Below are 15,111 nucleotides of genomic sequence, written 5' to 3'. Positions count from 1 at the left end.
GTTTGGTCAAAAAGTATACTCTCACTCAAATTAGCAGTATGGCAGTAGCCCACAATACATTATATTGAATAGTTTATTTTGAATGTCACTGAGTAGATGTGAAAATTTGTGCTAGTGTCCATTACTGTATCGTTGTCGGTGTAAAGACACTTTAGTACTACATGGACTAAGTAATATTAGTGACAAAAATACAACGGTTTTCAAAGTGCTTCATAAGTGAAAGCACTTTATGTTTCTTGGAGTGTTTTAATGTAATGTGCGCTCATGGTTTTTTCTCTCTAAATTGTACATTTTTTAGTCTCTTCTGACTTAGTCACACAATTCAGATAGAAAGATAACTATAATTTAATATTTTGTGAAATGTTATTTAAAAATTTCTGAATTTTTTAAATATTCAAAAATAGTGATGCTAATTAGCTGAATATATTAAGCTAGCTTTATATTCTGTTCATATGCCATGTCTGTCTTTCAGGTGACGGGAGTGTGTGCCCAGGCAAAGATAATATAATATAGAATATCAGGCATAGATTTGTGATCACATCAGATAATTCTGGTGATATGCTATATAGAAAATTGACCTAAAAACAAAATTGAAATTTAAGAAACCCTTAGGCCAATCTTCTTTCTCCACTTAAAGTTTCATTCTTTCATCCTCTTATGCTAGATTGAAGAGTCTAGATATTTTGGGTGGTCGGGGGGGGAAGGCCTGAAAGGTATGGTTTAGATTTCTAAGTGGTAATGCCTGTCTGAACATAGATTTTTGTCTTTATAGCTTCTGTTTTGTGTTTAAAAATTCTTGAATAGCTTGCTTTTAGCAACTTTATTATATATGGTGTATGGTATAAGTACCATCTCAAGTTGAAAGAACTGAAGTTTTAAATTAAGACTCTGAAGGTCAAGAAGATGTCTAGAATCCTTTTTACCAACTCTTTCCCAGACCCTTAATTGGGGTTTTTAACAAAATCAAGAGTAAAGAATTTCTTATCTTTCTACTTTAGAGCAATGAAATGATCAAATACTAAAACTTCCTGGCAAAAAGCAAGTGATCTGGAGAATTATTATATAATTGGCCTCTGACAAAGTTAACATCTATTTAAGATAATGCTGTAATTCTAATGGAAATATGCTTGTTGACTTCGGAGGCCTTCCGCTATTGGAGGTCTTTGTTTAGATAGAGCTTACCAACCAGTATGTCATCATGTATGATAGCATTGTTTGGGGAAGAGGAGGGTAGACAGATACTCCTGTGGCTTCTCTGTTGTTCATAAAATAGTTATAAACTGTACTTAATTGCTGTACCTTTTTAGAATCTGTTACTTCTATAAAGGTGTTAGTTAGCTTCCAGAATAGCATGTAAAGTGTGCTTGATTGACTTTTTCTCCCTAATTATACAGTATTCTGTAAATTGGACATTCTAATAACCTTGAGTTGAAGTGTATATTCCTTGCTGATGGGATGTTATAAAGAAAATAAAGAAAGCATTTTTTTCTGTCAAGCCTTATTGATGAACTTTATATAAACTAGGTGAAATGGGACAGTGTAAAGAGAATGTAGTAAAGTGCTAAATGAAATTTAGTAAAGTCTTCAGATATATAGTGTGTACAAAAAAAATCTCTTTGCTTTAGTCAGTGGAGAGAAGTCGTGGAGGAGTAGAGATGTGAAAGCAACTTTTAAAGGAGTTGGTTTGAGAGAAGAGGGACTGTCATTATTCATGGTGTAGGACAGCTTGAGTCAAGGGTGGGCACAGTGAGAAGATTTACCCTGAACCGGAATGCTGAGTCCCCCATTAACTTTCCGGTGAATAGGCTAAGTAAAGGCAAACTATGGAAGTCAGTTCTATAGAGGCCATGGGAAGATTGTATGGACTTTTGACCAGGATGATGATCTGAAGAATTTTGAAATTTTTAATTTAAGATAACTTCTCTTTTTAAAATTTTACGTTTGTGTTTCACATGTATAGGTTTAAGAAAATCTACGAAGAAGCGCAGTGAATCTCCACCTGCTGAGCTCCCCAGTTTGAGGCGGAGCACACGCCAAAAGACCACGGGCTCCTGTGCTAGTGCCAGGTAGTAATTTGAGTTGTTCCAGTTTATGGTTAGCTGATTATCTGTGTTCAAATGTCATCAAATTGCTTAACTCTGTAAGTTTTTAAAAATTAGTAAAATTTTCATTTGAATATTGAGTAAAGAAATTTGTTCTAATATAATCAGTAGTATTATTTTTGTGAATTCTTCCCCAATATTTATTTACAAGTTTTTGATAAGTTTTAATCATGCTGGTTTTTGACAACACTTTTATCCTCTACCTTTTCCTCTGTTGCTACATTATTTTCAGAGTTGTTGCCAATAGTTGGACATTTGGTTGTTTTCAGAGTTTCAGTCTGCCAAGTAAAGCTCTGATGAGCATCTTTATGCAGATTTGGGTTATTTTTTAAAGGTAGCTAAATTTCCCAGTAGTGTGATTAATGGATCAAAAGGGATGTCTGTTTTAATGGCTGTAATATTGCCTAGTTAGTTTCTAAAAGTGTTGGCACCAGTTACGAAGTTTAATGGATGAGGGGGAGAGATGTACTTAATTTGCATTTTGTATTACACCACCTACCCCTCAAGGAAAAATGTAGGGTTTCTTTGGTGTTCTTTCACATCTCCAGTTCCCATTTCTCCCAGCTGCTGTTTTTAAGCTCATTTTTAGAAAATCAGCTATCTTGGATGTGATGCCATATATTATTTCACATACTTTGATTAACTGATTGAGAATTTTCAGTGAAAATCTTTTTCTTGCAGTTCCATCTCAGATTTCCAGGCTTGGTTAGTTGGTCAGGTACCCTCGTGCTGCTAATTATCCACAGCTATAGAGGACTTTTCCCTCTTTTATATGCAGTTTATTCTCTTTACTAAATGTGCCAAAACCAATGATAGGGGTGAATGAGATGTTTGCCTTTTCCCTTCTCGAACTCAGGGAAGGAGAAAGGTTGTAGCACTTCCTCTGGTTCTTCTCTAAGGTAATTGACTTGGACTGCTCTTGTCGGTGGTGGGAACAATAGTGACATAAGGAAACAATATGACTTGTTGCCTGTAAGTCGTAAGAAGAGGACTCCTGCCACTTTAATCTCTACTTTTCCACTTATTTTCTAGTTCTGTCTGGATTGTTTACAATATCTGTTTGCTTTTGAGGTTTCTTGGCAATATTTTTATGAGGACTTCTGAGAAAATGTCTTAGCTCTTCAGAGCTTTTTGTTCTACATTGATTGGGCCAAATTTTGAATCCATTTTACCCAAGTGTTTATAATCTGAGATATAGATTGAATTCACTGTGGTTGAAAATTAATTTTAAGCAATATGTGAAGTCAGGTAATCTAGTGTCCTGTCTTTCTCTGCAGCCTTCTTTCCTTCTACTCATGACCTCTTTCTTAGTGCATGTGAAATTACTTACAGAATACACAGCCATGCTGTTCACAAGCTATCTAGCCCCCTGCCTGGAGCACTCTTCATTTCAAACTTTCTCTGAATTAGTTGAGATTCCTCCTAAATTTAGTGCTTTCATAGCCTGCTACAGCTGTGTCTTCATCTGTCTTTCGACTAACACTTCTTGAGGGCAGCATCCAGTGTTCAGCACAGTGTGTGTCACATGATTGGTGCAAATTAATAAATGTTAAGTAAACAAATTAATTTGAATCTCATTAGTTTGTAGCTTGGTAAATTGAGTTTGGAATGAGCTATTTCCCTGTGAAGGAAAGATTGGCTAAGCAAATCTCTGTTTAGGGAGGAGTTTTTACTAATTGGTAGAACAAACTCTTCTAGTACTCTCCAGTAATTCAGAACCTTCACTTAAATGTCACTTACATCTGCTTCTTTCTATTACGCAGCATTTCGTTTCACTGTAGTTTGACTTTAGTCTAAGACATTTTTTTAGTAGTAGATTTCTGCGTTTCCTAAGGTAATTTGGGGAGCTGCTGTTGAAACAATATTAAGTTGTAATAATTTGAGGAAGTCTTTTGTTTCTACCTCATTCTTTCTTACGTATCTGATACTGTGCCTTAATCCTAAACAAGTGTCTTCCCAAATGTCATCTGTATTTATTTATAAATATTAAATCTTTTATTCTTTATTTGAGAGGATGGAGCTATTGTTCATTATTAGGATAGTTATTTTTTCATAATTTAAGTAATCTGGAATTTATGTGATGGGAATTTTTCCCCGTCTTTCCCTGTCTACTCCCCTCTCCATCCCCCCATCGTCAAGTATCAGCTTGAAAGTCTGTATATTGATCCACTATCGACCTAGGAAGTAGGGATCTATTTTAAATGAATTGAATTGTCTCCACAGAAGGAGTTACTTTTCCATTTAGTTGGAAGTGTTAAAAAGTCATTTCTGTCTGTAGGGATGACAACAGCTCATAGCAACAACACAAAAGCTTGTATTGTGAATGTGATACAACTTGGAAGAATTTTAAATATACAAAGTCTTGGTTGTTACCCATAGTGATTTTCTGCAACAATTTTTATGTAACAAGAAGAAACTGGCTTTGTGCTCCATGCATTGGAGCTTTGTGCTGCATGGACATTGCTCCTGGTCACTGCTAGTGCTGCCTGTGATGGCATTTTTCTGTTGTAGTCGGCGGGGCTCTGGCCTGGGCAAAAGAGGAGCAGCTGAAGCTCGTCGCCAGGAGAAAATGGCAGACCCTGAAAGCAACCAGGAGACAGTCAATTCTTCAGCTGCACGGACAGACGAAACTCCCCAAGGAGCTGCAGGTAGATTGGCGCTTCTTAGCCCTAAAATGTGCATATGTACCTTACAGATTTAGTTAGAGACAAACTATTTTTTAAGTATGCCAAATATAATGGAAGAGAGGGAACAGAAATATATTAAATGTTACCATCAAATAAACTTTTTGTTCTCTTTTGTTTTGCTTTATAGGTTTGGGTTTTTGATTGGTTGGATTCATTTGTTGTTGTTATTTTTTAATTCTTTTCCAAATCCAAAGTTGTACTAATTATATTCATAGGGCTTTTAGGAGGGAGTCCCTTTCTGTTTAATCTTCTTATATATTGGTGAGTACATGTAATAATTGCCTATTGATTGTTTGAAAAATTTAAATTCATAATAAGAATGTAAGGGTATGGTTTAAAATGCTTCAAACGTGTAAATTTTAATTTAGAATGTTGTAACCCCTAAAAAATAATAAGTATTCAGTTTGAATGTAAGCAACTTTAAGAATGCTGTTTATATTTTTCTAGACTTATTTTTATTCTTCTTGATATCTAAGCACAGCAAAAATTAAGCTCCTCCCACCACCCTGCCGTCAGCTATAAATGTATATCCATTACTAATACTGAAAGAAGGCTAATACTTTAGTGGTTAATTGTGGCTAACAAGTTTTAAAATGCAGTTTGTCATTAACATTTCTCACTAACATTAAGAACAGATGCAAAAATGTTACATTTCATCGTTATGAAAATATGGATATGAGTCCCTTAAATTAGGATGATAGCACATAGGGTTTAGGTGTAGGCACATATATTTTTACTTTTGAACGAAGCTCTTTCATGTTTTATTGTTTAATATTAGAATATGTGCTAGTTTTTTTAATGCCCATAGTTGATCATATGTTCTAGTTTGCCAGGAAGGTTCCAGTTTGATCACTACTGTCCTTGTTTTATGCCTGTTGTCTCCCAGCTTTCTGTCCAGCTTAACATTTTTACCACTGATCTTTCCCAGTTTTATATGATAAATTACGTGGTGAACTTACAGCATCTCTTCTGGTGGGAGGGACTCTTTTTCCCCTGCCTTTTTCCTAGAATAGTTTTTCTGAAGGGTTAAATGGTAGATTTTTGGAAAAATACAGTCAATTGCACGTGTACCTCATTGAAGCTCTTTATGACACACAGCCTATCCTTCCCTGTGTTTTAATGTGTATTTCAAGTCTGAATATGGAAGTGGGGCAATTCCCACATGGATGACAGAAATGGAGCTGCTGAGCGTGTTGCTAAAGTGGACTCATTATAGTAATTAGAATAGCTAACAGAGTGTACACTCCATTGCAGACTTGAATGCACTTTTTTAAAAGCACTTTACATATATTTTCATTTAGTATTCAAAGCAACCTACTGGGTTGTGAGTACTATTATCCTCATTTTATAAATGAGGAAAAACGAAGACACGTAATGGTTAAGCTTGCCCAGAGTTACAAACTAGGATGTGTAACTCTCAAATCCAGGTCTTAGAAAAGAAGTACAGATTTATAACAGCTGTGTTGTTCTGCTTTCCTACGGTTACAAGAGTTTGTTTAATTCCTATGGATGTAATTGGAGGCCAGAATGAGGGGGTGGTGTGTAAAATTTTGTTCCCTGGTATATTTACCTAGGAGGACAAAAGCTTCAAGGGATTAGGTTTATAAGACTGCCCTTCTAAGCACTTGCCTGTGTTTCATTGTCAGTCGTATTTGAAATCACAGTGTGATCTAGATATTTTCCAAGTTGATGTAAAAGATACATGTAGCATGTTCACTGGTATTAAAGCAGCACTAGCTTCATTACATTTTAGAGGCTGGATCCCTTATGAATCCTACAGGAATTGCTCTGCCAGCTCACTAAAGTAGTTCCGGGGAAAGAGGCAGATTACTTACTAGTTTTATATTAAGTTCTTCAGTGTAATGGGCTTTAGTTTCTCAGTGTGTAAAATTGGAATTTAAAGAAAAATAAAACCCTCCAAGTTAGTGTAGAGTACAAATTGATGGTGGTAACTTAGAGCATCTTTTGGCAAGTATCCATTCTTAGATGGCTCTTATACACTTGGTGTAAGACTCCCTTCATTTGAAACATTTTTTTGGAAATAATAGTTTTATTAATTTAAAGAGATTGATTTAATCTCTTCAGTATTACTTAAATACTCATTTTTTCAATGTTATTGATTTTTAAAGATCGTATCTTCCTGACCTCTTTCAATGGATTCAATTGAAATAAGGGTATTTCTTTTTTCACATGTAGATATTAAAGCATTGCTCCATCTTTGGCAAACTTGCTTATATCACCCTGACTTTGCCAGTGTTGGTTACACTTAGGAAAGTTTGTTGATAATCCTCTCCCTGTTGGGTCACTTGGAAGGATCCTGTGATACGGAGATCAACCCTTCTAGCTCTTCATAGAAGAAATACTAGCTCTTGAAGTTGGAAGTTAAGTGTTTCCCACATTGTCCTGAGAGTCGGAGGGTTTAGTTTTGGACTTCATCAGAACTGTGCACCCCTTTATGGTGCTGATAAAGTCTTGCAAATGCTATAGATACTAAAATGGGGAATCAGGTATTCTTCACACCTGCAAAACAATCAAATGGTAAGAAAAAAATGTTCCAGCACCTACATTTTGCTTTGGGAATCTTAATTTCACAAGAAATGAACAGGATCAGATTGTAAAAAGAAAGCAGCCCAGTTTTGTAAATTTTTCTCTACCTAATTACTTTTGTTTAATAACACTGCAAATTAGATTGCTACCATATCACCTGATGCCAGGGCCCATATAAGGCATAATTGCATTCCTGACAGCCATTCTCCTGGCCTTGCTCACAAGTTTTTGTGACACTAAAAAAATCTTTCTGTTGCCTCCTATACTTAGGTATCTGATAAACCCTTAGTGGTTCCTGTCAAGTAAAATTAAATTCTATCAGCTTTCTAATATTTTATCTTTGCTTTCTATGTAGGAGGATGCATTGGTTAAAGTATAAAAACTTGGAGCTCCACAATCAAGTTCTTGTGTTCTAATTTAATGTATTTTCTCCATTGTTTTCATTCAACTGTGTATTGGAAATCAGATGGTGCTGTGAAGATATGCTGAGACTAGATGAGAGAGATACTGGTTTAAACAAAAAAGGATTGACACCTCTTAGAGTCTGGCGTTGGATTTCCTCTGCTTGATAGTCTTATTTTTATATTTGTGTCTGGTGACAGATCTTGTGCGTTGCCCAAGGAGGTTTGACACCTTGACTAAAAGAACTTTGTCATTGACTCCTGTTGATTGATTACATTTCTTTACCTGCGTGACTTCACAAACAGCCACCTACAGGCGAGGCTAGTTTGGTTTATCTAAGATTGTAAAACTTAGAGAGCTACAGTGGACAAATGCTTAATACTTGCCATCAAAGGGCTGGCAAGGGATCCTTTTCTTTGGATCTAGTAATTGATTTCTGTCAAAATAGGCACTCCACCTCCATTAAAAATGAGAATATCCCTGCCCTTTCATGTAGTGGTTCTGTGGCTCCCTTAAGGTCAGGACCCCACTATAATAGTCTTAGCTGCTCTTTTAATTATGCGCTTTTACAAGTTTTATGTCTTGGTTAATGTCTTTGTGGCAGCGCAATTTGAGATGTTCGTTATTCATTATGTAAGTCATTAGAGTAACATGTTTAAGAAGTAACTTTAAGTTAAACTTTTTTTAAAATCATAGCTCGTAGATCTGTAGAATGTTTTAAATAAAACCAGTAGACCCTCTGATAAACTTAAAAAACAAACATTACCTTAATAAGTGAATTTTTGTTTTTTCTTAAAAAATGTATGATTCTGGAGTGTGCTTTAAAAAAACCAACTATTTCCTTTGTCAAAACTTTGTATTTGCTTTCACATAATTGGAAGAGTTTTAAAGCAAGTTTAAGAGCCACTTTAACAAATTCAGTCGTAATTGGGACCTAATAACAGTATTTGTTAACAAGTTTTCTGTATAATGTGAAGAAGCAGCTATACTTGAATTAAAAATTAGTACTGAAGAATATGTTTAAGGAGCTGATAGGGTACAGTTTGTAAGAGTACAGCCTATGAAGTCATACTGCTGGGGTTCAAATCTCAGATCAAGTACAAGTTCAATCTCAAGTACATTCTAAGACACAAAGCCTCAGTTTCCTCATGTGCATGATAAAGCTTATAACACCTCTTTGTATGGCTGTGAGGAAACACTTAGACACAGCCTGCATATAGGAAGCATTTAATAAATGCCACCTGTGAGTAGCCATTATAGTGTGCCGTTATTGATTATCTCTGTTTTCTTCGCCAGCAGTGTGGATTTTGCTAAACTCGGATACCCTTGACTATTAGCATTTCTGGTTAACCTGGAACTCGGAACCAAGGGGTTGCTAACATTTTCTGTAAAGGGCCAGATTGTTGATGTTTTAGGCTTTATACAGGCTCTGTTGTTGTTGCATGAAAGCAACCTCAGACAATATGTAAATGATGAGTTCAGCTATGTTTTAATAAAATTTTATTTACAAAATGATGTGTTAAACTGGATTTGGCCTGCAGGCCACGGTTTGCTGACTCCTGTTCTAAACCATACATTTTTCTATGAATTTTTTTAAAAATCCTGGTGAAATGATAGAAAATACTTAATGAGGTGTGAAGAAAAGTATTATAAAGTATGGAGTTGGTGGTTGATATATTAGTATTAGCATCTTTTTCTTCAGAAAAGCTTAAAAAATTCACATATGTTATCCTTGTGCCTCTTTGAACAGTAATGACAGGAATATTCTTCCTGGGTTGCATTCAGTCATTGTCAAGTGTGCAGACAGGGCTTAAAGTATTGTGGATGATGTGGTCATACATAGATTAATCATATTTGTAAACCAATGCTTTAGGACTCCATAGACACTGAGAAGAGGAACAGTAAAACTGCTGGTTTTACAGGAATATAGTTTCATCTCCTGGTCAGATTCATAATAGAATCAACCTGTTTGCTTAGACTGAATTATTGGTCAGGTTAGCATTTAGTGTAGTAGAATCTTCTGAAGCTGAACTCTTCATTCTACCCTTGCTTTGACGTCTTAGTTGCCCTTTGTTTTTGTACTTCAGTGTTTCACAGTCATCTGTTAGTTGTAACGTGTATCAATACTATTTTGTCCTGGAAATGAAAGTATAATCTTTGCACACTCTTGGAATTAAACAGATAAGTGATTGTGTCAAGACTATCATTCAGACATAAGGCAGACTGAAGAAGGCACATATCTACGTGGAACCTTTCCCCCAAATGTCAGTTTTGCTTTCTCTTATGTTCGTAACTGTTTAATCACCTATTACATATCACAGTGGTTTTAGCAGTATTATTTTCATGGACTTTTGGTAGAGGAGTTCAGGGTAAGACTTAATTCAGGAACAGTTTCAAAGACAGGAGGAATCTGTCAAAGCTATGTATGAATAAATGCAAAACTTGTGTTTTTATGCTTAACTAAGATATTTGAACCATCCTTTTTTCATAAAAGCTACAGGATACAGTCTAGAAGATCAGCTGAGTGTGCAATGGGCACACATTTAATTGCCTTTTTAATTGTAGTCTGCAAAACTCTGCTTTTTCTTTTTTAAGATAAACCAGACATAATGAGTTGAAATGTTCTCTCCTAACTTGAACCTTCTTTTTCTCCCCCTTTGAAGCCTCTAGTTCTGTTGCAGGGGCTGTGGGCATGACCACCTCTGGGGAGAGTGAATCAGATGATTCCGAGATGGGACGATTACAAGGTAAAGACAGTTATTGAGCTTTCAAGAAACCATTACCATGGGCTGCCTGTTACTACTGTTCTTTGTTGAAATTAATTCAGATAAGCTCTTTTAACATAATCTAGCAATACCTGCACCTCCACAAAAAGCTTCTTATTTAGTGGTGATTAGGAAGTGGTAGATGATCTGTCTGTCTCTTCATTTTTACTGTTTAGACAAAATCTTATATATTTTTATGTTTTAAAAAGTTTCTTCATTGTGGTTGCCTGTATAGCTGGTAATGAATGAAGGAAGATCTTGAAAAAGGAGTAGCTTAATGTGTTGTTCTCTGGTACCTGATAACATAATGCACCTGATAGGGTGCTTTTTTGCCGTGGTGTTTTGTGTTCTTGATCATCTATTTCAAAATGAATGTAAAATGTACACATCAACTCCAGATATTTTAATGTTGTAAGTGCTTTTTAAAAAGCAGCCTTATATTATGTGTACTCTCTTTACAAGTGGATGGGTATGTATTTTTATCATCTTTAGATGGTTGATTTATATAATAGATCCCCAATGTAAGGCACAGAAGTTTCAGATTGCTTTTAAGTTTTGGAAGGAACTTACAACAATTTGTTTTTGACTAGAAATCTCATGAACACAGTTTTGCTGACTTTTTGGAATTGATGAAAGTAATTTTTCATGTTTTTAGATCATCTCATAACCAATATCTGATTTGGGAAATAATATCAGAGGGAAAACAGCACAGGGGTGCTTAACATATAATTTCTTCAAAATAGGTATTTGAGTTTTCCTGGACCATTAACACAAGTTCCTGCTGGCACTGATATTTAATATTTGCATAAAACCTTAAGATGCCTTGGAGCTGGCACGTGGGTGCTATAACTTATATTAATTACATTAATATATATGAGCGGTCTTGAAAATTTAACACGTAACTTCTCTTAAATTCAAAATGGAAAGGAACATTGTCTAAATCAATTATGTGAGATGAATCAGTTGCTTGAAATTTTAGATAAGATCAGTTACATTAACAGCTACTCCTGCCCTTTTTTTGTCTTTAGCTCTGTTGGAGGCCAGGGGTCTTCCTCCTCACCTGTTTGGCCCTCTTGGTCCTCGGATGTCACAACTTTTCCATAGAACAATTGGAAGTGGAGCTAGTAAGTGAATACTTTTAAATTTGTCCTCCCCGAAGAAACCTTAATAATTAGTTGAGTGCTGTTTTTACTGTTTACCTATTGATGTAAGTTTTCATGTAAGAAAATTTTCATGAACTTTAACCTGTTTTTAAAAATAAGGTTTGTGCACCTTCTTGCCTTAAATACAGCAACTCTAAGATTTTCTTCTGTACTCTTATTTTTGATTGCTGAATTGGAATCATTAGAAAATCATCCAAAGTTTATAGCAAGATTGACTCTTTGTTTTGTTTTTTTTGAATTATAGAAGAGTAAAGAATCTCAGATGATTACATTGTTTATTAGAGCATCTGATTGCATGATTTGCATAGATTTGAATCTTGAGTTTTTTTATAGTATAATACAGTTTAACCCATCAGACAGTCAGTTGTAAGATGAGTCTGAGAAGAAAGATTTCTCAGCAAAATTACCAGTCTCTAGACTCACGTAATCAAATTAATGTGTTATAATCCAGAGATCTTGTCATGTATGGTAGACAAAACAGTGACTCTTGCAGTCTCAATTTGTAATTAAGCGTAACTTTTACATAATTACAAATCCAGTTAAGTTCTTTCTGGTATACAATACTATCTTTAGCTTCCTTAAGTAAAATTTACATTTAAGCATTTTAAAATAACTTCATCAATAATGTTTCCATGGAATTAGTAGGCTATTTGTAGATTAATTTCAGTCTTGATTAATTTCAAAATTCCTAAAGTGTTACTGAAGCCTTTTAACTCTGACCTTACTGATAGGTACTTATACAGTTCTCCATCAAAGACTCCAGTTTTTTTTTAAATAATGCAGTGTGTGTATGTGTGATCACATATGTGTACTTGAGGCTTTTTCAAGTTCTGGCATTAGCATTTGACAGGAAATTTAAGAAGCAGCTGGTGTTCTTGTCTTTGTTTTGTTTTACTTTTGCTGCCCCATCATTCAGCTCTCAGATGAAACATAACCCTGTCGCAGAGTTCTCATGAACCCTTGAATGTGGATTTTTATTTAGTATCATTTATTAGGTAATATCTTTAAGTTATTTATTTTTTTAAGAGAAATTTTATTTCATTTATTTTACTACTTCATTTATTTCTGAGTAGAAGGCTGGGAAGAAAAAATATTGCAGTGCTACCTAATTAGCATTAAAACATCTCGAATCCGTATTAAGAGTTGACTGTTACACATGAAGTTAATGTAAACCATAGACTAGAACCAGAGTAGAAAACAATGTTCCACCCTTCCCTGCCCATGACCCAGCTTCAACAATGCCTACTTCATGGCCAGTCTTTATCTTTACCCTCACCCACATCCCTCCTGTCATATTAGTTTGAAATGAATCCCAGACATTATACAATTTTATCTATAAGCATTTCATCATGTAGCTCAGGATAATGCCCCTTAACACACACACATATATACACTCAGGTTACTATTATTGTACCTGAAAAATAACCCAGTAATTTGTTAATAATAGATATCCAGTCAGTGTCAAATATTAATAATAGATATCCATTCAGTGTCAGATTTCAGTGTCTCATATATCATAAGCGTATTTCTTGTAAACTGGTAATTAGATCTAGAGGCTTTTTCAAATTAGAGTTTGATTCTTTATTTTCTTCCCTTGGTGGGGAAAGACTATGCAAAAGTGGTAGTGTATTCTAATATTAGGATGTGCATAAAGTCTAATTGTCTCTTAAGCCGTCAAAACTCAGTGTCTAGAAAACGGGTTACAGAATAATAGTACTCCACGTCTAATGATCAGTCTTCATTTATTAGAAGTAAAAGAAGTAATTTAGTAGAAGTATATAAAGAATATCTCTTCTTTCTATTTGGTTACCGAGGAGAATAGTTAGTATAGGAAAAATTATTTTCTCCCCTTTATTTACCAGTTTTCAAAATAGTTGGTTTTTGCGTCCTCCAAAGTGCCGTCGTTGAAGTATCATTGTAAGTGGGTTGAGACGTGTTTCAGACATTTCAGTGATTTTCACTGATAAACTGCCCGATCATGGAATGATGGGATCTTTTTGAGATGGCCTCTGAATCTTTTTGATATGATCTCGGCAGTTTTTGATAACTTCCTTGCTTTCTGATGTGTCAAGCTCAGTTCTCCCCACCCAATACCTGAAATCAGGCATTTCCTCAGAGAGCCCTGTTTTCTTTTACATGAAATGGTATTTATTTTTTTAATTTATTTATTTTGTGAGGAGATCAGCCCTGTGCTAACATCTGCCAATACTCCTCTTTTTTTCGCTGAGGACGACTGGCCCTGGGCTAACATCCGCGCCCATCTTCCTCTACTTTATATGGGACGCCGCCACAGCATGGCATGACAAGCGGTGCGTCTGTGCGCTCCCGGGATCCAAACCGGAGAACCCCAGGCCGCCGCAGCGGAGCTCGGGCACTTAACCGCTTGTGCCACCGGGCCAGCCCAATGAAATAATATTTAGAGCCCACAGTCTGGACTCTGGATGTTCATTGCTCCTGGGTTGATGGTTGTTATTAGACACTTCTAATGGACAAACCTAGGAAATAATTGTATTTTATCTTTTAAAATAAAAATCATGAGTTCATATTGATACTGCCAATTCAGATTCAGGGCTGCATGGTTTTTAATTACCCTTATTTATCTTGTATCTGCTTTCTCTCATGTCAAAAGTTCTAGTTCCCAATGAAAATAACATAATCATTTATTTGCTTTATCCTACTACAAAATTTCAGCTTAACACCAAAAGTAGTAGTATTGAGAAAGGTTTAATTTTTAACAGTTCTTTTTCTACTCTTCAGATATATTTCACTTTGTGGTCAAATTTTTATATTTTAAAGTCATTTGAAATAATTTTTCTCTTTGTTCATGCCACCTTGGTTTGGCCCATTTGCTTCATTCTGCTTTTAATTTTTAGGCATTGCTTTTCAAATTTAATTTTACTTTTATTATTATGTGACATTTACATGATTCCAAAAGTAAGTCTACAAATAAGGTATATTTAGAAAAGTCTTTTCTTTTGCTGTCTCTTTACTCTGTTTCCTCCTTGACACAAATAACCTTTGTTAACTTTATGGCTTGTCCGTCTCTTATTTACTTAAGAAAACAAAAACATCCATATTATCTACTTCAGAAACACTGCATTTCTTAGATAAGAATAGTAAACTTTACTTGCTTTACCTTGCTTTGAACAGTATATTTTGGTGGTCACTGTCCAGAGATGCTGCATATATTAGAGAGGGAGAGAAAGAGAGGAGATTCCCTGTTCCTTTTGTAGGACTGCCCTAGTCTCCAGTGTATGGATGTACAGTTTATTTAGCCAGTTCCCTGTTGGACAGTCAGGTTATTTCTAGTCTTCATTGTGCTGCGGTGAAATACAGCTTTCCTGTTTTTTCCTGTGTTATCTTTAGAGTAGATTTCTAGAAGAGGGATTCCTAGAAGGGAGGTGCAAAAGGGTAAATGTATACCACATTTTGGCAGATGTTGTAA

At 35.3% G+C, this 15,111-nt stretch overlaps 1 protein-coding gene across 16 annotated transcripts in view; it reads left to right on the top strand.

Annotated features, from left to right (window-relative positions):
- The window catches only part of TRIP12 (thyroid hormone receptor interactor 12), a 151,187-nt gene that overhangs the window by 71,213 nt on the left and 64,863 nt on the right, over positions 1-15,111 (top strand). For 15 of the 16 annotated variants that reach the window (XM_058533147.1, XM_058533161.1, XM_058533158.1 and 12 more), the window contains 4 exons: positions 1,961-2,066; positions 4,614-4,750; positions 10,402-10,485; positions 11,532-11,627. In XM_058533147.1, the coding sequence (XP_058389130.1) occupies positions 1,961-2,066; positions 4,614-4,750; positions 10,402-10,485; positions 11,532-11,627 (423 nt within the window). The remainder of the gene's footprint in view (positions 1-1,960; positions 2,067-4,613; positions 4,751-10,401; positions 10,486-11,531; positions 11,628-15,111) is intronic. The other variant, XM_058533159.1, reaches the window with a different exon arrangement.

Source organism: Diceros bicornis, chromosome 37, assembly GCF_020826845.1.
Source record: "Diceros bicornis minor isolate mBicDic1 chromosome 37, mDicBic1.mat.cur, whole genome shotgun sequence".
Classification (NCBI taxonomy): domain Eukaryota; kingdom Metazoa; phylum Chordata; class Mammalia; order Perissodactyla; family Rhinocerotidae; genus Diceros; species Diceros bicornis.
The sequence above is the reverse complement of the archived record's forward strand: the minus strand, read 5'-3'. Positions and strand labels throughout refer to the sequence as shown.